The 21,233-nt window shown below is 51.1% G+C and overlaps 2 protein-coding genes across 3 annotated transcripts in view; one reads left to right on the top strand and one right to left on the bottom strand.

Annotated features, from left to right (window-relative positions):
- The window catches only part of CUL9 (cullin 9), a 37,710-nt gene extending 19,901 nt beyond the window's left edge, over positions 1-17,809 (top strand). The window contains exons 26-41 of one of the 2 annotated variants that reach the window (XM_029242493.1): positions 8,050-8,195; positions 8,346-8,475; positions 8,626-8,825; positions 9,275-9,525; positions 10,494-10,839; positions 13,890-14,030; positions 14,160-14,324; positions 14,492-14,655; positions 15,023-15,116; positions 15,631-15,705; positions 15,854-15,964; positions 16,102-16,219; positions 16,349-16,380; positions 16,549-16,682; positions 17,297-17,370; positions 17,451-17,809. In XM_029242493.1, the coding sequence (XP_029098326.1) occupies positions 8,050-8,195; positions 8,346-8,475; positions 8,626-8,825; positions 9,275-9,525; positions 10,494-10,839; positions 13,890-14,030; positions 14,160-14,324; positions 14,492-14,655; positions 15,023-15,116; positions 15,631-15,705; positions 15,854-15,964; positions 16,102-16,219; positions 16,349-16,380; positions 16,549-16,682; positions 17,297-17,370; positions 17,451-17,659 (2,390 nt within the window). In that variant the 3' untranslated portion in view covers positions 17,660-17,809. The remainder of the gene's footprint in view (positions 1-8,049; positions 8,196-8,345; positions 8,476-8,625; positions 8,826-9,274; positions 9,526-10,493; positions 10,840-13,889; positions 14,031-14,159; positions 14,325-14,491; positions 14,656-15,022; positions 15,117-15,630; positions 15,706-15,853; positions 15,965-16,101; positions 16,220-16,348; positions 16,381-16,548; positions 16,683-17,296; positions 17,371-17,450) is intronic. The other variant, XM_029242494.1, reaches the window with a different exon arrangement.
- Positions 17,810-18,316: 507 nt separating this feature from the next.
- Positions 18,317-20,878, bottom strand: DNPH1 (2'-deoxynucleoside 5'-phosphate N-hydrolase 1). The gene is made up of 4 exons (XM_029243278.1): positions 20,467-20,878; positions 18,984-19,052; positions 18,703-18,801; positions 18,317-18,489 (listed from the first exon to the last, which is right to left on the bottom strand). The coding sequence occupies exons 1-4, from the start codon at positions 20,876-20,878 to the stop codon at positions 18,356-18,358; spliced, it is 714 nt and encodes a 237-aa protein (XP_029099111.1). The 3' UTR covers positions 18,317-18,355.
- Positions 20,879-21,233: the final 355 nt, after the last annotated feature.

Below are 21,233 nucleotides of genomic sequence, written 5' to 3'. Positions count from 1 at the left end.
TTAATATTCAGTGAAGTGCACAAATCTTAATTATAGCTTAATGAATTTAATGTCCATATGCCCTCCCATAACCACTCCCAAGCTCAAGATACAGAACATTTCCAGCACCCCAAAAGGCTTCCTCCTTCATGTCCCCTTTCTAGTCAGCATCTTCTTCCAAGAGAAATTATTCTTTTTCCCTTTATCATCATAGATTTTTGCCTTTAAGCATCAGGTAAGTGGAATCATAGAGTATGTATTCTGCTGTGTCTGATACCTTTCAGTCAACATAACGTCTGTGGGAGTTTTTCAGGTTGTCAGTTATGTCATTATGTTGTTCTTTTGCATTGCTTAGTCATATTCCACTGCATGAATGATGGACATTTGGGATGTTGCATAGGTTTTTATCATGTAGTACTTTATTATTGTTTAGTTCTAAGAATTTTCTAATTTCCATTTTTATTTCTTTGATTTATTAGTTTCTTTGAAGTATATTTTAAAATATTTATTTATTTATTTGGCTGTGTTGGGTCTTAGTTGCGGCATGCGGGATCTTTCCTTGAGGCACGTGGGCTTTAGTTGTGGCGCACGGGCTCAGTAGTTGCAGCGTGTGGCATCTCTAGTTGTGGCACGCAGGCTCCAGAGTGTGTGGACTCCGTAGTTGCGGCACGTGGGCTCTTTAGTTGTGGTGCGTGGGCTTAGTTGCCCTGTGGCATGTGGGATCTTAGTTCCCCGACCAGGGATCGAACCTGCGTCCCCTGCATTGGAAGGTGGATTCTCAACCACTGGACCACCAGGGAAGTCCCGGAAGTATATTTTTAAGTTTCCAAACTTTTATTTTGCTTAGTTATCTTTCTGGTTTAGATTTTAACCTTCATTCCCTTGTGGCCAAAGAACACGATTTCTATGATTCTGAATCTGCAATTTATTGGGACTTCCTTTACGGCCTAGTAGATGGTCAGATTTTATAAGTGTTCTATGTGTGATTAAGAAGAATGTGTATTCTTCAACTGTTGGATATAGATTTCTGTATATTCCATTAAATTGACTTTATGTTGTTCAAATCTGTAACCTTACTCATTTTTGTCTGTTTGCTCTGTTACTTAGAGAAGTATGCTAAAATCTACCATTATAATAGTGAATTTTTAAACTTCTAATCATGTCAGTTTTGCTTTATATATTTTTTGACTGTATTATCAGATACAAGCTTAAAATCATTTAACAGTGCTGTCCAATAGAGCTTTCTGCAATGATGGAAAAGTTCTTTTCTGTGCTGTTCAGTATGACAGCCGTTTGTGTCCGTTGAGCACTTGAAATGGGACTAGTGTGACTGAGGAGCTCGATATTTAATTTTATGTACTTTAACCAGTTTAAAGTTAAAGAGCCACATATGGCTAGTGGCTACCGTAATGGACTGTGCAGGTTTAGAATCTTCATGGTCAGTTAAGCCTCATTATTGTGAAATGACCATCTTTCTTTCTAGTAAAGTTTTTTCTCTTAAGATCTATTTTTATCTGGTATTAATAGTATACCAGCTTTCTTTTTCTTTTTAATTTTTTTGGGCACGCCACACGGCATGCAGGATCTTGGTTCACCGACCAGGGATGGAACCCATGCCCCCTGCAGTGGAAACACGGAGTCTTAACACCTGGACCGCCAGGGAAGTCCCTATACCAGCTTTCTTTGATTAGTATCTTTCTAGTATATCTTTTTCTATCCTTTTACTTTTTTTTTTTGAATTCATCATTCTTTTAGGTCTCTTTTATTGTGGTAAAATATGAATAGCAAAGTTTGCCATTTTAACCACTTTAAGTATAAAATTCAGTTCCTTTACTTGAAAATTTTTTTATTTGGAAATTCAAATTTACAGAAAAATTGTAAGAATAATACAAAGAGCACTCATATATTCTTTATCCAAGTTTACTTTTTGTTAACTTTTCACTCATTTGCTTTTATCATTTGCTCTTTGTGTACATATACATATCTATAAATGTGTATATGTATGTATATGTGGTATGTGTGTGTGTATACTTTTTCTCATGAACTGCTGCATATATGCTGGCTCTTTGCCCCTAAATAATACACATTTCCTCAGAATAAAATATTCTCTTATAAAACCGCAGTACATTTATTACTTTCAAATATTTAACATTCATATAATACTTTTAATCTACTTTCCATATTCCAATTTTGTCAATTACTCCAAGATCTTTTTTTTTTTTTTTTTCCAGTCCAGGAGAGGGTCCAGTCTAGGATCACCCATTATGTTTAGTTGTCATGTCTCTAGTCTCCTTTAGTCTGGAACAATTCCTTGGCCGTTCTTTGTCTTTTGTGATGTTGACATTTTGGGAGAATATAGTCCTTTAAAATTTTCTAAGTAATTCCTGTCTTAAGTTGGTATATTTCCTCATGATTAGATTCAAGTTATGTATTCCTGGCCAGAGTACTAACTGATATTACATACTTCTTAGGGTATTACATCTAGGAGCGCAGGATTACCGTCTGCCCCTTGTTTGTGATGTTAATTTTGACAACCTGGTCAAGAGGTTGTTTGATTTCTCCACTGTATAGTTAATATTTTTTCCCTTCCTACTATTAATAAGCAACCTGAAGGTCCTGCTGTATAGCACAGGGAACTCAATGTTATGTGGCAGCCTGGATGGGAGAGGAGTTTGGCGGAGAATGGATACATGTGTATGTATGGCTGAATCCCTTTGCTGTGCACCTGAAACTATTCACAACATTGTTAATCGGCTCTACTCCAATATAAAATAAAAAGGTAAAAAAAAATAAGCAATCTGTTGGCAGTATACTTTAAAACATGCCAATATTCTACTCTCATCAGAATTTCCCCCAGTAGCATTTTACTTTTTTTTTTGGCTGCCTCTGTGGCTTGCAGATCTTAGTTCCCCAACCAGGGATTGAGCCCGGACCCCCGCACTGAGAGCATGGAGTCCTAACTGGACTGCCAGGGAATTCCCTCATTTAACTTTTAACTTTACCATACTCTTATATTTTAGGAATGTGCCTTATAAATACCTAGAATTTGTTTTTTTAATCAACCTAATAATCTCTTTTTGAATTGTCAATTTTTGCCTATTTATAATTATTATGAGTAATGATGTATTTGGCTTTTATTTTTAACCTCTTAGTTCACCCTTCTTATTAATTTTAAATTTTAGTTATTTCATATACACAAAAGAGTATATAAAATGTACAGGTAAAGCAAAAAAAAAAAAAAAAAAAGGAACACCTTTATTGATGTGATTCTGCCCTGAGGTTTTATGCATTTTATTATTTTGGATTTTAAAAATTCCTTTTTTTGTCTCTATCAGTTTTGGAAGTTATGCATTCTATTTCTATAGTTGATTGCCCTTATATTTTTAATGTAAACTTAACTTGTTACTATCACTTTGCATCTTCCTGAACAATAAAAGGACCATAGAAAATCTTAATTCCAGCTCTGACTCGCATCTTGTATCTTTTTTTACCTTCCAGCTAGTCATCATTATTATTGTTTTATTCAGTTTGGATTTGCCATCTTAACAATTGCTTTAGTCACCATTCCTCTTGCATTTTTGAAAAATATTTATTTTTTTGGCTACGTCAGGTCTTAGTTGCGGCATGCAGGATTTTTTTGTTGTGGCATGCAGGCTCTTCGTTGCAGTGCACGGGCTTTTCTGTAGTTGCGGCGTGAGGGCTCCGTAGTTGTGGCACATGGGCTCTGTAGTTGTGGTGCGTGGACTTTCTCATTGAGGCCTGCAAGCTCAGTAGTTGTGGCGCACTGGCTTAGTTGCCTTGCGGCGTGTGGGATCTTAGTTCCCCAACCAGGGATTGAACCCATGTCCCCTGTGTTGGAAAGCAGGTTCTTTACCACTGGACCACCAGGGAAGTCCCTCCTTTTGCATCTTGATCCTTCTTTCTGAGTTCAATTTTATTCCTAAAGTACATCCTTTAGAAGTTGTTTTTTTGTGTGTTTTTTTTTTTGTGGTACGCGGGCCTCTCACTGTTGTGGCCTCTCCCGTTGCAGAGCACAGGCTCCGGATGTGCAGGCTCAGCGGCCATGGCTCACGGGCCCAGCCGCTCCGCGGCATGTGGGATCTTCCCGGACCGGGGCATGAACCCGTGTCCCCTGCATCGGCAGGCGGACTCTCAACCACTGCGCCACCAGGGAAGCCCAAGTTGTTTTTTTTTTTTAATTTTTATTGGAGTATAGTTGATTTACAGTATCATGTTACTTTCTGCTGTACAGAATCAGTTATACATACGCATATATCCACTCTTTTTTAGACTCTTTTCCCATATAGGTCGTAACAGAGTATTGAGTAGAGTTCTCTGTGCTGTATAGTAGGTCCTTGTTAGTTATCTATTTTATATATAAGGAGTATGTAAATGTCAATCCCAATCACCCAGTTTATCCCTGCCCCCCCTTCCCTCCTGGTAACCATAAGTTTGTTTTCTACATCTATGACTCTTATTTCTGTTTTGTAAGTAAGTTCATTTGTACCAGTTTTTTAGATTCCGCATGTAAGTGATATTATACGGTATTTGTCCTTCTCTGTCTGACTTACTTCACTCAGTATGACAATCTCTAGGTCTATTCATGTTGCTGCAAATGGCATTATTTCGTTCTTGTTTATGACTGAGTAATATTCCATTGTATCTATGTACCACATCTTCTCTATCCATTCCTCTGTCAGTGGGCATCTAGGTGGCTTCCATGTCCTGGCTATTGTAAATAGTGCTGCAGTGAACATTGGGGTGCATGTATCTTTTCGAATTACGGTTTTCTCTGGGTATATGCCCAGGAGTGGGATTGCTGGATCATATGGTAGCTCTGTTTTTAGCTTTTTAAGGAACCTCCGTGCTCTTCTCCATAGTGGCAGTACCAATTTACATTCCCACCAACACTGTAGAAGGGGTTCCCTTTTCTCCACACCCTCTCCAGCATTTATTGTTTGTAGATTTTAAAAAAAATTATTTATTTTATTTTATTTTATTTTTGGCTGCGTTGGGTCTTCATTGCCACTTGTGGCCTTTCTCTAGTTGCAGCAGGCGGGGGCTACTCTTCGTTGCGATTTGCAGGCTTCTAATTGCGGTGGCTTTTCTTGTTGCAGAGCACGGGCTCTAGGCGCGCAGGCTTCAGTAGTTGTGGCTCGCGGGCTCTAGAGCACAGGCTCGGTAGCTGTGGTGCACAGGCTTAGTTGCTCCATGGCATGTGGGATCTTCCCAAACCAGGGCTTGAACCTGTGACCCCTGCATTGGTAGGTGGACTCTTAAACACTGTGCCACCAGGGAAGCCCTGTTTGTAGATTTTTTGATGATGGCCATTCTGACCGGTGTGAGGTGATACCTCATTGTAGTTTTGATTTGCATTTCTGTAATAGTGATGTTGAGCATCTTTTCATGTGCTTTTTGGCCATCTGTATGTCTTCTTTGGAGAAAGGTCTATTTAGATCTTCCACTCATTTTTTAAAATGTAATAATTATTTATTATTTACGGTTATAGGAAACAAATTTTAAACAAATTTGCATACATGTTTTGTTGCTGTGAAATATGAGACTGATCAGTAAAAGACTGTCAAGCATAAAAATATCCATGTGTTACATCAGGATAAAATTCTGTGGGGGAAGTGAAATGGAAATATAATTTCAAGGAGTAAAAGGAATGATGTAAAATGTCTGATTGTTAAAGAGCTTGTCTTGTACTTTTTAAATGGATGATGGTGGCTGTCACAGCATAATGATTTTTTTTTCAACATCTTTATTGGAGTATAATTGCTCTACAACGGTGCCTTAGCTTCTGCCATATAACAAAGTGAATCAGCCGTACATATACACATATCCCCATATCCCCTCCCTCTTACGTCCGCCTCCCACCCTCCCTATCGCACCCTTCTAGGTGGTCACAAAGCATCATTCTGCTCATTTTTTGTATATTTTGGAGATTAATCCTTTGTCGCTTTGTTTACGAAGAAGTCTCTTAATTGATGGAATATCGTTGGAAGACTTTTATCAGTTTTTATTTCAGAATGGCTTATTTTTACCGTCATTTAAAAAATCATTTTATTATGAGAAATTTTATTTAATTAATTTCTTTTTGGCTGCATTGGGTCTTCGTTGCTGCAGATGGACTTTCTCTAGTTGCGGCGAGAGGGGGCTACTCTTCGTGGTGGTACGTGGGCTTCTCATTCTGGTGGCTTCTCTTGTTGTGGAGCACGGGCTCTAGGCACGAGGCCCTCAGTAGTTGTGGCTCGCGGGCTCTAGAGCGCAAGCTCAGTAGTTGTGGTACACGGGCTCAGTTGTTCCGCGGCATGTGGGATCTTCCCAGACCAGGGCTTGAACCCGTGACCCCTGCCTTGGCAGGTGGATTCTTTTTTTTTTTTTTTTTTTGTGGTACGTGGGCCTCTCACTGCCGCTGCCCCTCCCGTTGTGGAGCACAGGCTCCAGACGCGCAGGCCCAGCGGCCATGGCCCATGGGCCCAGCCGCTTCGCGGCATGTGGGATCCTCCCGGACCGGGGCACGAACCCGCGTCCCCTGCATTGGCAGGCGGACCCTCAACCACTGCGCCACCAGGGAAGCCTGGCAGGTGGATTCTTAACCACTGCACCACCAGGGAAGCCCTATGAGAAACTTTAGACATACACAAAAGTAGACAGAATAGATAAACTTCAGTATACCAACATATATCAATTCATGGCCGATTTTGCTTCATTTGTACCCCACCCGCTTTCCCTAGCCCTCAAATTTAAGGTAAGGACTCTCTTTTTAAAAGCAAGGACACTACAATTATCAAACTTACAGAAATTAGTAACAGTTCCTAATATTATCAGATATACAGTCAATATTCATATTTCCCAAATTATCTCGAGCTTTTAAAATTAGGGTTTTTTTTTTTTTTTTGGCCTGTTGAGGATCCAAGCAAAGCCCACGCATTACATTTGATGAATTCTGTCTCCTGTCGCCCTTAATGTATAGGTTCCTGCCTCTGTTTTCTTCCCCCTGCAATTGTTTGTAGAATAAACTGGGTAGTTGTCCACTGGCTGAATTTTGCTGGTTGTGTCTATACGGTGTCCTCTAGGCACCGTATTCTGTCTGCTTTCCCGAAGACCAATATTTAGACGTAGGAGCTTATTCAGATTCAGAGTTGATTTCTTGGGCAAGGGCACTTCATAGGTAGTATCGTGTACTTCCTCCTGGAGGCTGTCTCTCTCTGTGATGTTAAAGTGGATCAGTGGATTTCATTGTTGTCTGTCCAATTTATACCTTATCTGTAATTTCCCATTAGCCGTTTGCTAGACGCTCATTCATTCTCATTGCCATTAGGGTTAGGAACTAGTGACATTCTGCTTTTGTCATTCCCTCTCCATGTGTTAGCCAGAATGCTTCCTCTATAAAGAGAAACTTCCTCTCATCAGCTTTTTGGTTACCCTGAAGTACCGTTTATACAGGAAAGACTTGATTCTCTTCTCTTCCCCCTTATTTTTAACCAGTTTTCAAAATAATGTGTTGGTTCTCTAGCTTCCTCCAGAGATGACTGGTGAGGTCTTTTAAAAAATATATATCATTTTGAACTCATGGCTTTTAAAACATTTCATGTGTTTCAGTTCATCGCAGGTGTTATTTTTTTTTGATCTTCACATTGTCCCATCTTTGGCCAGAGAGCACCTCTCAGGCTGGCTCCTTTTGATACCCTCTCCCTTTGACAGCATCCTTGTTTTCTAGTCTGAGCAAACAGCCCAGGCTCACAGGAGAAGGAAGAGACCCAGCCCAGCGGGTCTTTAAAACTGTCAGCTCCCTGGGAGCAAAACCCAGCTCTCCTCTCTGGTGTTTCTGCTGTGGAGCTCGCCTGGCGCAGGGCTAGGCTCAGGGTGGGCTCCCAGGTCCCTGTGGCAGACACAGAGGAGGCTGAGCCCTGGATGCTGGACGAGGCACCTCTGTGTCTGTGAATGCTGAGCCCTGCTCCCCACAGAGACTAGCGAAGTTTGGTAAATGGTGCACCCTCACCTCAAGGCTGACCCCTTGTTTCTCCTACTCTGTCTCCACATTTTCCCTCAACACTTTCCCAGGTCAGAACCATCCAGTCCTGGACATGGGACCACATCGGCGACTGCAGTGGACATGGCTGGGCCGGGCTGAGCTGCAGTTTGGGGACCAGACCCTCCATGTGTCCACCGTGCAGATGTGGCTGCTGCTGAATTTCAATCAGATGGAGGTGCCTCAGCTCCTTGGCCTCTCGCTATCTTCTTCTCTTCTTTGTCTGTCACTGTTCTTCTCAAGTGTCTCCCTCCTTCCTTCTGTCCTCCCTCTTATTTTCCTTTCCCTTGACTGTCTTCTCCTGACTAGCCCTGTTTCTCCTGACCAGGAGGTGTCAGTAGAGGCTTTGCTGAAGAATTCTGACCTCAGCCCCAAGCTGCTGCTCCAGGCACTCCTGCCCCTCACCGCTGACAGCGGCCCTTTGACCCTGCAGGAGGGTCAGGACTTCCCATGTGGGGGTAGGTCTGAGGGGGGCTGGGCTGAGCCTCTGCTCCGAGGGGGCGGGGCTCTCCGGGTGGGGGTGGTGTAGGGAATGAGAATGGGGTCCCCTCTGCCCCCACTTCTCTGTCCCTTCCCCTCCTCGGGCACTGACTGGGAGCGGGTTCCAGGTGTGCTGCAGCTCCGTGAGCCTGGGCTCTGGCCCCACGGGGAGGCCCTGTGGCTGCTACCTCCCCAGACGTACCTGAATGTAGAGAAGGATGAGGGCCAAACCCTGGAGCAGAAGAGGAACCTCTTGAGCTGTCTTCTTGTCCGTATTCTCAAAGCCCACGGAGAGAAGGGCCTCCACATCGACCAGCTGGTTTGTCTGGTAGGCAGAGGAGACCATGATGGTGGTGGGAGAGGGAGGGAGTCGTGCTTGGGGGTGGGGTTGGAGGCAGGGGTCATCACAGGGAAGGTGAACTGTCTCAGCCCGAGACCTGGTAGGGTGACATTTCCATTTGGGTTTTCTATTCCCGACAGGCAGTTAGACAGAAGGTAGAGACAAGACATGAGTGCTGACCATGTGCCAGGCTGTATTCTAAGAGTTTATGTGATTAAGTCATTTAATCCACACAAAAATACTATGAGATAGGTGGTGGTGGAGTTATTATTACTATTATTATTATTATTCTCATTTGACAGATAAGAAAAATGAGGCATGAATTAGGAACTGATCCATAGTCACACAGCTAGTAAGGGCAGAGCTGGGCATTGAACCCAGGCAAGCTGGCTTCTCTGGGTAAAAGCGTCCCGCCTGTTTCCTCTCCTCCCGTCCAGGTGCTGGAGGCCTGGCAGAAGGGTCCAAATCCCCCTGGAAGCCTGGGCCGTGCTGTTGCCGGGGGCGTGGCCTGTACCAGCACCGATGTCCTCTCTTGCATCCTGCACCTCCTGGGCCAGGGCTACGTGGAACGACGGGATGACCGCCCCCAGATCCTGATGTATGCCAGCCCAGAGCCCATGGGGCCCTGCCGAGGTCAGGCAGAGGTCCCCTTATGTGGCAGCCAGACCTCCGAGACCTCCAAGCCTAGGTAGCCACCCCTAGCTCTGTCCCCTTACTGCCACGCAGGACGGACGGCACTGCAGTGACATGGGAGGGGTCGTAGTGCCAAAGTCAGGCTCCCAGTGGAAAAATATTTCATTTCTTTCTTTGTCTAACCCCATTTTCCCTGTCATCTCCCCCATTTTGCTAGTCTTCATTCCCCCTCCCAGCACTGTCATCCCCTTCTTTGCCTCCTTCCCAAGCAGGGGCCTTGCTCTCCTCAGCCTCCTAAAGCCAGCCCTTAGGCAAGGGACCCAGACATGTAAACTCCTTTCTGGGTGTCTTTCATTCTAAGCAAAATTGAAATATTACGCAGATATGTATTGAATCCTAACCATGTACATTGCTCAGTGAAATATACAAATTCTAGCTTTCAGGAAGTCTGTTCTACAGAGGAATTTGCCGTAGGATTCCCCTAAGTAGCTGGCACCCCTAAAGCTTTTTACATCAACTCCAGTTCACCAGGAGTTGTTACGGCTCTACTTTTATGCCTGCTGTTCACACTGTGTGGAAAGCAAGTTCTCTAGCGTAATCTTTCTCCAACTTGCACATGCACACACGTTCAAATTCAGTTGAGCTCCCAGTGACACTTAGGCTGCTGGTCCACAGACCGCACTTGGAGGCATAAAGCTGTAGATTGTTTCTCACCAGACACCCTGGTAGTATTTTGGGCGGGACCTGCAGTAGGGTTGTCCCATCCACTGTAGGTCAATTAGCATCGTGACCCCTGCCCACTAGATTCCTGTAGTGCCCCCAGTCATTGCAACTGCCAGCCCCCCCTCTTACAAATGCTCCTGTGGAGGCTGTGCTCTGACGGTTGGATGGTTATCCTCAGGCTGGTTAAGCAAGTGTGGATGGAGATGTGCAAGCGGGGACTGGGGGACCAGGGTGGGGTTCAGCTAGCAGGTTGGATAAGCAGGGCAGCGAGACTGACCGCTGACTCTTCTGTCCCTCAAGCCCGGAAGTTGTGGCTGCCCTAGCATCCCTACAGCTGCCTGCGGGCCGCACCATGAGCCCCCAGGAGGTGGAAGGGTTGATGGAGCACACAGTGAGGCAGGTGCAGGAGACGCTGAACCTAGAGCCAGACGTGGCTCAGCACCTTCTGGCTCATTCCCATTGGGGCGCCGAACAGCTGCTGCAGCGCTACAGCGATAACCCCGAGCCACTGCTGCTGGCCGCCGGGCTGTGCGTCCCCCAGGCCCAGGCTGCCCCTGCACGCCCGGACCACTGCCCTGTGTGTGTCAGCCCCCTGGAGCCCGATGACGACTTGCCCTCTCTGTGCTGCATGCACTACTGCTGTAAGGTAAGGCCCTGCCAGCTGCTCTCCTGCCCCGGCTCTCGCCCGACAACACAAACTCCTTGGGAACTTCTGGGCTTCAGCCCCAGCACTGCCATTTCCCATCCTGGGCAATGTTGAACGAGTCTCTTAGTCTCCCTTAAACTGGTTTTGTCATCGTAAGTGGTGCCTTGACACCCTGCAGGTTGTTAGGATCTGGCGGTACGTGTCAGTGGTTCTCTCTTTGCTGCATATTGTAATCACTGGGAGCTTTGAAAAATCCCGATGCTCAAACTATGCCCCAGACCAATTAGAATCTCTGAAGGTGAAACCCAGGCATCTGGAGTTTTAAGAGCTCCTCAGGTGATTCCAGTGTTCAGCCAAATTTGAGAACTATAGGTAGATAGGTAGGTTGGTAGGTAGGTAGATAGATAGATATACACACACATATACAGAATCAAGGTACTTTCTAAATGAAAAGTGTTATGAAATTGGTGATGACTGTAGTTTATGGTTTCCTTATCACCATTCAAGGCTCTTTATCCCAGAACATCATCACTTATTTTTACCATACATACTCTCATTTAATATAAAAATAAGAAGGAATGGTTTAAACCAAAAAATAGCACAAAAGCAGAGGGAAGCATGAGAAGTCAGGCTGCTGGAAAGCTGAGGCAGAGAAGGCTGTAGATGGAGAGGGAGTAGTCCTCAGAGGGGGAGGGGCTGAGGCAGGAAGCCGGGTACTGAGTGCCTCATCTTCCCTGCCTCACAGCTTGTGGGACCGGTGTCCAAACCCACCTACTTAGCAGGATGAGCTCCCTTGTTGCCCTGAATTCTAGTCGCCTCTCTCAGCAGCGCTGCCCCAGTGGTGGGTGACCGGGGCTGTGTGCATTTGCATGCATGTGTACTTGTACTTTTTTCTCCTTCCCTTTTGCTCGGCTTCAGGTTACTCTTCTCACATAGTTGCCTCTGCTCCCTTTTTCCAGGTTCTTAATTATTTCCTTTACACTTTCACTTTTTCATTCAACTAATACTTGTCATGGACTTACTACGTGCACAGCTCTGGGTGCTGCGTGAGGGAGTGGGGAAACCCCAACTGGCAAGGATCCGAGAGCTAATACTAACCACAGCTAATATTTATGGGGGACTCACTCCGGGCCATTGTGCTGTTTTACACACATCATCTTGCTTAATTCCTAAAATAGTTCTGTGAGGTAGGTGAGCAAACTGGTGGGACAGTGGAAGGAGAGGCGATTTGGGAGGTGGACAGGGTCCCAGATGGTTGGGTTGGTGGACAGTGGCCTTTAATTTATGGGAAGCCCTGGTGGGTTTTAAGCAGGGAGATGATATGATCTGATTTCCATTTTTGAAAAGATCACTTTTTGTGGAGAAAAGACTTGGATGGAACAAGAGTGGAAGCAGGGACACTGGTTTGGAGACTGTTGTACAAAGAGGCAAGAGTTGGTGGCAGCTGGGCCTAGGGACAGTGAAGAGGGGAGTGGACGGATTGGGACGCATTTGGAGATAGAGCTGACAGGTTTTGGTGGCTTAGGACAAGGGAATCAAGGCAGTTCCTGGGTTTTTTACCTGAGCATCTGGGAGGAGGGGATGTGTCATCTTTTACTGAGTTGGAGAAGAGGTTTGGGCTGAAGGGCAGATTTTTGAGGGGAAATTCCATCTGTTTTGGCCAAGTGAAGTCTGAGCTGCTTTTGCTTTGTTGGACACCTGTGTGGGACTGGGAAGCAGACAGTGGATCTTTGAATTTGGAATTAAGTGGAGAGGCCTGGCTGGCAACACCCAGGGAGAGAAGAGCAGGCCCAAGCTGTACCCCGAGCCTGTAGAGGTGAAGAGACGGGGAGCCGGAAAATGGGACTAAGGAAAAGCAGGCTGATGGCAGAGGTCCCAGCCAAAGGGGAGCCAGTGGCAATGCAGGAGCGATCAGACAGGAAATCCTGGGGTCTGGAGCAGTCGGAGGTGGCTTCCCAGGGTGAGGCTTGAGTGGCAGAGGGCGGGAGGGGGAGTCCAGTCCACCTCTTGTGGGAGTGGAGTGGGCTCTGAACTGAGATGCTGGCCTTCGTCCTACAGGGCAGGGCTCCCACCCCATGGTGGTGAGGGGCCCTCATGGCCTGTGTGCTTGCAAGCGTGGGGGTCTGAATTTGGAGAAATTTCCCCTGTATGATCTCAAAAATGCAAGAATTTTGCATTCAACTTCCCAGTTTATCTGGGCTTGTTTCACTATAGAAGGGGTTGGTTTTGTTTGGTACTTTGAGTGAAAATAGTCCAGTGAAGTGTTTCTTATTTATCCTGGAGCTTTGAAACCACCTGGGGGACTCTCCAGGGGTTGGATGCGTCATTTGGGGAAGCTTGGCCATTGGCAGTGTGAGGGAAAGGGTCGTTAATGGAGTCTTTTGGAGGCTAGGGTGCTCATGGTGTCAAGAGCGATGGGGGAAGGAAGCGCACTGATGGGACCGGCTCCCGCGGCAGTTGAGGGGTGAGGGGATGATGGCCTGGGTTGGCGGGGCAGTGACGTGGAAGCAAGAAAAGGATTCAGGAGTTGTGACAGTTCTAGCACTGGGGACTGGGGGAGCAGTGGGGTGGCTGAGGGGGTGCAGCTGGCAAGGCTGCTTTGTGGAGAAGGCTGAGTCTGGGGAAGCGGGAGCATCGAGACAGGCACTGAGGTGAGCAGTGGAGCCGGGAGGCGAGGCTGCCGCTGCGGCGCAGTGACCCTGGCCAGCCCCTCAGGCCTCCTTTCTCTCTGACCTTCTTGCTGTCTCCACATCTTTCTTAGAACTTGAATCTTCTCCTTTTTCTTGATTCTCTTTTCCCATTCCCTTCACATCCATCCCAACAATAATTATAATTACGTTACCGTGGCCTGCACATCCTCAAAGTGAACTGTAATTTGGGCCAATCTCAGGAAGACTCATGGAGGCCGGAAAGCTTAGGGTCAGTTTCGGGGTTGACGTAGAAGCAGGCTTGTCTCTGGCCTCGTGCGCCGTCGGGGAGGGGTGCTAGGTGAGTCACACTTGTGCTGCTCCCGCGTTGCCCCTGAGCGGCTGCTCCTGTGTCCCTCCCAGTCTTGCTGGAAGGAGTACCTGACAACTCGAATTGAGCAGAACCTTGTGCTGAACTGCACCTGCCCCATTGCCGACTGCCCCGCCCAGCCCACGGGGGCCTTCATCCGCACCATCATCTCCTCGCCAGAGGTCATCTCCAAGGTACCGCCTCCTCGGAGAGGCTCCAGTGCACAGCCCCAGGGAGTGGGCTGACATGCAGCGTGCGGGGGGCCCGGAGGTGTGGCATCCGGAGAGCCAGGCCCTCACCTCGTGGCACCTGCGTCCCCACAGTACGAGAAGGCCCTTCTGCGTGGCTACGTGGAGAGCTGTGCCAACTTGACCTGGTGCACCAACCCCCAGGGCTGCGACCGCGTCCTGTGCCGCCAGGGCCTGGGCTGTGGGACCAGCTGCTCCAAGTGTGGCTGGGCCTCCTGCTTCAACTGTAGCTTCCCTGAGGTGGGTGCCCACCCTGGCTCTGCCCTGGAGCCGGGATCCGCACCTCTCCCTGCCACCCACAAGGACTCTTCCCTGTCCTCCCCACACTGCCGTCCTCCAGACCTGACCTCCCCCTGCCTCCCCGCAGTAAGGGCTGGGCTGCGTTCTCACTGCCCCTCCTGCTCTAGGCACACTACCCGGCCAGCTGTGGCCACATGTCTCAGTGGGTGGACGATGGTGGCTACTACGATGGCATGAGCGTGGAGGCCCAGAGCAAGCATCTGGCCAAGCTCATCTCCAAGCGCTGTCCCAGCTGTCAGGCTCCCATCGAGAAGAACGAGGGGTGTCTGCAGTAAGAAGGGGGTACTGTGGGCACCGGCAGGGTCTGGGGGCATGGGAGAGGGTGGGAGGCCTGGCAGAAGGAAGGGGCAGGGGGCCTACCCGAAAGCTCAGCAAACAAGGGCAGTTACTCAGCCACCTTCGCTGCACCCTCCAGAGTGATCCCTGGATCTGAGTATTCCTTCCCCCACTTTGAAGCCCACGCTGTATAGGGGAATTCAGAAGCCAGGGTGTGGTCAGTAAGGATTGGTAAGGTTAAGGAGACTAAGAGGGCATGAGAGGGACCAGGGCATCTTCAGTGGTGAGTCCAGGCCCTGGGCATTCCTGGTGTGGCCCTGGCCAGAGGCAGGAGCCCTCTGACCAGCTAGCTTCCTCCACAGCATGACTTGTGCCAAATGCAACCATGGATTCTGCTGGCGCTGCCTCAAGTCCTGGAAGCCAAATCACAAAGACTATTACAACTGCTCTGCCATGGTAAGGGGCCGGCGCTGGAAGGAGGGGCAGAGGCCCAAGGGCAGGGAGGATGAGATGCTGCTGCAGGGCCTGGGCACAGACATCTCTGTGTCCCAAGCAGCCGAACAGCTGTTGGGGCGAAGGCTCAGTGGGGAGAAGACAGAGGCCACCTGGGCCTCCGGGTGCTGAGAGTTCTATCTTGGGAGGTCTGTGCATGAAGACCTTCAGCTCCGGAGTCAGACGCCTCACACTGAGGTGGCTACAGAGAGGCCGGGGCAGGCTGGGCGCTCCCAGGAAGCACCAGCCCAGAGCAGAGCAAGGACTCTGAGTCAGAGCCTGGCTCCACTGTGCACTCAGTTAACCTGTCCAGGCCTCAGCGCCCTTATCTGTAAAAGGGGATGATAGTCTGACCTACCTCACAGTTATGAGAATTGAGTGAGAAAACCTGGGCCTCCATGAATAGTAGTTGGTCTGATTATTAACCTCATCCTGTCCTGCCAAGCACCCGACAGCCCTCTCGACCTGTCTTTACCAGGTAAGCAAAGCAGCTCGCCAGGAGAAGCGGTTCCAGGACTATAATGAGAGGTGTACTTTCCATCACCAGGCCCGGGTGAGCAGCGGGGCAGACGGCTGGGTCGGTGAGGAGGTCAGAGGGCTGGGCCAAACGGCCGGGCAGAGGCTAGAGGTCCCAACGGGACGAGTGCTTTCCTGACTGGGTGGGGCTGCGCGTGCTGGCACTGACTGCCTTCCCTGTGCAGGACTTTGCTGTGAACTTGCAGAACCGCGTGTCTGCCATCCACGAGGTGCCCCCGCCCAGATCCTTCACCTTCCTCAGCGACGCCTGCCGGGGTCTCGAGCAGGCTCGAAAGGTGTGGGGCGGGGCGGGGCGGGGGGGGGGGGGGATGTGCCCAGGGGGCTGGGGGGCTGGGAGAGGGAGGGAGGGAGGGAGGGAGGAAGAAGCTGGCGGGAGGCGGCCTCAGCGGGATTGGCAGCCTGGGCTCCGCAGGTGCTGGCCTACGCCTGCGTGTACAGCTTCTACAACCAGGACACGGAGCACATGGACGTGGTGGAGCAGCAGACCGAGGCCCTGGAGCTGCACACCAACGCCCTGCAGATCCTCCTGGGTGAGCCCCCTGCCCACTCAGTGCTCTCTCCTGCCCCCTCTCCCCCAGCACCCACCCCCGACACACAAACGGGTGGGTGAGCAGAGCCAGCTGCCCACCTTTATTCTGTCCCCTTCCTGTCCTTCATAGCCTTATCACCGTTACAAAGTTCCAGTCCTCAGGTACACAGTACACAGCCCTTCACCCGACCTTTGCTTTGGTTACGACCTGTCCCCACCTCTAGGCGCTAGGCCCCAGTAGATGTGGGTGGCACATAGTGGGCGTCCAGTATGCATCTGTGGAAGGACGGGAAGAAGGGAGGGAGCCCCCGTGCCCTGCCCCCTCTGCAGAAGAGACCCTGCTGCGCTGCAGAGACCTGGGCTCCTCGCTGCGCCTCCTGCGGGCGGAGCACCTCAGCACGGGCCTGGAGCTGCTGCGGCGGATCCAGGAGCGGCTGCTGGCCATCCTGCAGCACTCCACCCAGGTAGCCGCCCACCCGGCCCGGCCGCCCTGGGGGATCCTGAAGGAAAGGCGTCAAGGGCAAATGGGCCTGGCGTGCATCCCAGCTCCCAGGCCTGCCCCTTAGCCACCTGGCGTTTCCTGGAAAATGGAGTTGGTTATCCCAGATCAAGGGTATTTGGCCAGTTGCTTGCTCCCCAGAATCACTTGGGGAGCTTCTTCAGAAGATTCTTCGCAGATGGGGATTTAGAATCCTGGGACTTGGGGCAAGGGACTGGCATCCACTAGAATAGGGGATCTGAGGTTCTTCCTGCTCTAACACTCTGCTGTCGAGTCTAAACTAGGAATCCCACCCTCAGGGAGCTTGCGGACTGGTAGTAACTTGGGCAGAAAAGGCATGAACATACATGGGAAGTGGGGGTGGTGCCTCACCGCAGTATCCTGGGTCCCTGGAGACCACCTCTGAGTCACATTACACAGAGGCAGTGGCTTGTGGAGGGCGGTGCTGAGCGGGGGGCATTCCTGGCAGGGGCCGGGCCCCCCTCGGCCCTCAGAGGATGCTGGGTGAAGCGAGCCTGGGCACAGAGGCCCTGTGTCCTCTACTCTCCTGCTCCCCGCATCCTCCCGTTTCCTTTCCAGGATTTCCGGGTTGGTCTCCAGAGCCCATCATCAGAGGCCCGGGAGGCGAAAGGATCCAACGTGCCCGGCAGTCAGTGAGTGGAGGGGGCAGAGCCACGGAGGGGGCGTGGGAGGCACTAGGCTTCCTCTGGGGCTGAGCGTGGCGCTCTCCCAGGCCCCAGGGCTCCTCGGGGCTGCAGGTGGAGGAGGAGGAGGAGGATGACGACGACGAGGACGATGTGCCTGAGTGGCAGCAGGATGAATTTGAAGAGGAGCTGGACAATGACAGCTTCTCCTATGACGAGGAGTCTGAGAACCTGGACCGAGAGACTTTCTTCTTTGGCGACGAGGAGGAAGACGACGAGGGCTACGATTGAGGGGTAGGATGCAGGGAGCGCTGGAGCCGCCAGAGTCCTGGGGCCACAGGCTCAGGAGTGCACCCTTCCCCCTGTCGTGCGGGTAGGCGGTTACCAGTGTCTGTGGCACCGTCTTCTGTTCACTGAATAAACTTCTTTTTTTCATATACTTCTCTGGAAGCAGACCAGACAGCTTCCTCAATGGGCCACTTCAACTTCCCCCTCCATCGCACACACCCAGCCCTCCTCCTCCTTTACTGTTTTCTTTAGGCGTCCAGACTTGCATCCTCAGAGAAAGCCCACGGCGGACCTGTGTGACTTACACCGATAAAGGGAAATAAAGGTCCACGTGATAACAGGGCCAGGTACAGGCTGGCCCACTTGCCCCAGACCCAGCCCTGCATCAGAGACAGAGAGGAATGGCCACTCCCACGATCGATCAGCTTCCTCCACACTCCTGAGTGTTCCTGGGGGGAGCTTGAGGGTGTTAGGAAGTATCCTCGTCTTGGGGGCCTGTGGATCTTTAAAGGGTCTCTACATCTTGAAGTGGGGTGTTAAGAGGGTATTATGGGGAACCTGCCCCCACCCCACTCTCACACAGACGGAAAGTTAGAATTGTAAATGTGCCATGAATCTGGTACTGGGGCTAAGGGGTAGGAATGGTACTAGAGCAAGTCTGGGGTCAGGAGAATTTAATAAGCTGGGGTGAAGTCAAGTGGTGGGGTCAGGGGAGCAGCCACCGCTCAGGAGGATCCACCGCAAAGTACGCATCCAGCATGGCCGCCTCCTCTGCCGCCTCATAGCCCCACACCTGGACCTGCAAGCCTTCGGCTGCTCCCCGGATCGTGGCCGAGAGCACTGGGAAGGAGGAGGGAGGTGAAAGTGGCTGCCTCCCACACTCCCCCCTCTCCTCCGCCTCCCACACTCCCCCCTCTCCTCCCTTTCCTGTCCCTTTTTGGGTGGGCAGTGTGCTCAGACCCCCCCCCCCCCGCAAGGAAGGAGTGGAGGGTGGGGTCCTCAGAGAGCTGGGGAGGGAGGCAGGGGCGGCCATCCAGGGCTGGGGGTGCTCACTTTGGTCAGACTGCGGGCGGAACAGGCACAGGACTGGCTTACTGCGGGCCACGGCCCGGTCCAGCTCGTAGCCTATACCCAGAGAGGGCTGGGCCACTTCTACACAACCACTGGGAAGAAAGAGGAGACCAAGGCTCACTTGGGTTTGTAAGGGAGACATGAGAGTCTGGCTGTAGTGGGGAGGGAGCTCTAGAAAGTCCCTTCTAGGTGGGGAGGCCAGGCGTGTCCAGGGGATCTAAGACCCCAGGGGAGTTTGCAGGCAGGTGGGGGGCGCCACTCACCCTCTGCCTGCTGCAACCAGGCCAGGTCCTGCTCATGGATGAGCCTGTTGCCCCCAGCAGCCTCTTCCCCTGTGGTTGAGGGAAAGCTGGTCAAGGGCCCGCCCTGGTCCTCAGTTCCTCTCCTCTGATGTCGACCCCCTGCCCAGCCCCACCCTGCTCATGGAAGCGGGGAGACAGAAGAGATGAGCTCCAAGGGCCCACCCAACACTAAGATTCCATGAAAATGAGTGAGAAAATGAAACAGCCCGAAAGAAAAATTTACTCCTGTGCAGGGGGATGTGTGATTAGGGCCAGGGGAGTGATACAGATGAGATGAAGGGAAGGAAGGACTAATTCACCGTGGGTCCGTGATTGGGGTGGAGAGAAGGAGGAATCGCATCCGAGGTGGGGGGAAGGCAGGCAGTAGCAAGAGGCTGGCCCCGTGCAGGGAAACTAGGGCCTCATAGGCTCTCAAACTGTGCTGGGTATGAGAACCACCCGAGAACCTGACCAAACTACAAAGACCCAGGTGTCGATGAGCCCAGGCCGACCTCCAGGTGATTCTCATAGCCAGGTAAGTTTGAGAACCAGTGCTGGAACGCAGAGTGTAACCAGTAGGGGTGTTGGCAAAGAAGGCAGGAGAGGCACTGGGGTCACAGGGCAAGGAGCCCAGCTTTCCAGCTTGATTAAAATCCACTAGGAGCACGAGGCTCACAGCCCCCCAGATCAGAGCAGAATAGCCTCGAAGGCTTCATCCCAGAACCTGCATTTCCACCGTGCTCCCACAGATGATTGTTGAGCACAGTAAAGCTGGAGAGCCACAGGCAGGGGGCACAGACCCTGAAACCAAAAGCACTTAAGCTTCAGGGTCCCTGGCTTGCACAGGCCCTTCCAAAAGCCCCAGCAATTGTGATTTGGTCTCTTTAAAGAGGTTGCCCAGAATTGCATTGGGTCCCTCAGATCCTGGATCTGCCCCTGGTGGGGAAAGGGGAAAACACTTAAGGTTTTCTGAGAAGTACAAGAGTTCTGGCACCATTTCTAGAAAGTCAGCCAGATTCCGGGCCAGTCACGCCGCAGGAGCAGCACATACTGGTAACAGTCTGATCGGTGGTCGCGGGAGCTGGGGTCTGTCGGGTCTGAGGGAGGGCTGATACCTCGGCCCAAAGAGGGGTAGCAGGAGGGGAAAGCTTTAGTCCTAGGTGGGAGAGAAGATGCCAGCGGGTGAGGCATCTCGCTGAAGCAGCCCGGCCCACTCCCGTTCTGCTCCTCTCTGCAAACGCCTCCGGAAAGAGCCCGACAAAGTTTTCCAAAGACCCAAAGGTCAAGATAGTAACTGAATGCGGAGAGTGGGCTCACAGGTCGGACGCACGCGGGCAGCCTTTCCTTATCGGGCAGGGGAGGGGCCCTACCGGGAGCTTCCCCGCAAGAGAGCGGGCCCGGGCCGAGGAGGCGGACCTGCCCTCGCCCTCCCGGCCGTCCGCGCCCCGCGCCCCGGCAGCCTCACCGCCCGCGCCCTGATCGGCGGCTGCCAAGTGCTCGGTGAGCTCCGCCCCAAAGCGCCGCAGCCGCGACACGATCCTCCCGTACAGCTCCCGGTCCTCGCGTCCGCCGGGGATGCTCCCGCCGACGTACAGGGAGGGGCGGCCCGGCTCCCCGCGCTCCGGCCGCAGCCGCCGCACTTCCCTCCCCGCGCCAGGGGGCGCCCGCCTACGGCACGTGATGCGGCCAGCCCGCGGGGCTCCGGTGCAGGAGTGTCCACACTTGTGAAATGGAGACGTCAACTGTACCCACGTGTGGGAATCCACCGCCTCCCGGACTTCTTTAACTCGTCCTGGCAGAAGGCGGGGTCCTCCCGATCTTATACACTGCTCCCCGCCGCCCCCAGGCCACCGCGTCTCTGCCAACGGCAACTTCATCCTCCCAGCTCCTCAGCTCCCAAAGCTTGGAATCAGTTTTGACTCTTCTCTTTCCATCAAACCCTACCTCCAATCTATCGGCAACCCCTATGGGTGGCTTCTCCTTTCCAAATTAATACAGACTCTGACGCCCAACTGTTGGGGAACCAACCTTGGGTCGCCCCCGCCCCCGCGCCCCCAGTAAAGCCTCTCTGCAGACACCTGGTTGTGGTGAAGGAAAGGGCAGAGATTACTGCAGGGCTCCAAGCAAGGAGTTCAGGACAGGAGCGCTCAAAAAACCCAAACTCCCCCTTGGGGTTCAGGAAAGCATTTTTAAAGGCCAGGCGAGGGAGGGGAGTCCCAGGGTAGGAGATTA

Source organism: Monodon monoceros, unplaced genomic scaffold (genome assembly GCF_005190385.1).
Source record: "Monodon monoceros isolate NGI ecotype Baffin Bay Population unplaced genomic scaffold, NGI_Narwhal_1 Super_Scaffold_3, whole genome shotgun sequence".
NCBI lineage: Eukaryota > Metazoa > Chordata > Mammalia > Artiodactyla > Monodontidae > Monodon > Monodon monoceros.
The sequence above is the reverse complement of the archived record's forward strand: the minus strand, read 5'-3'. Positions and strand labels throughout refer to the sequence as shown.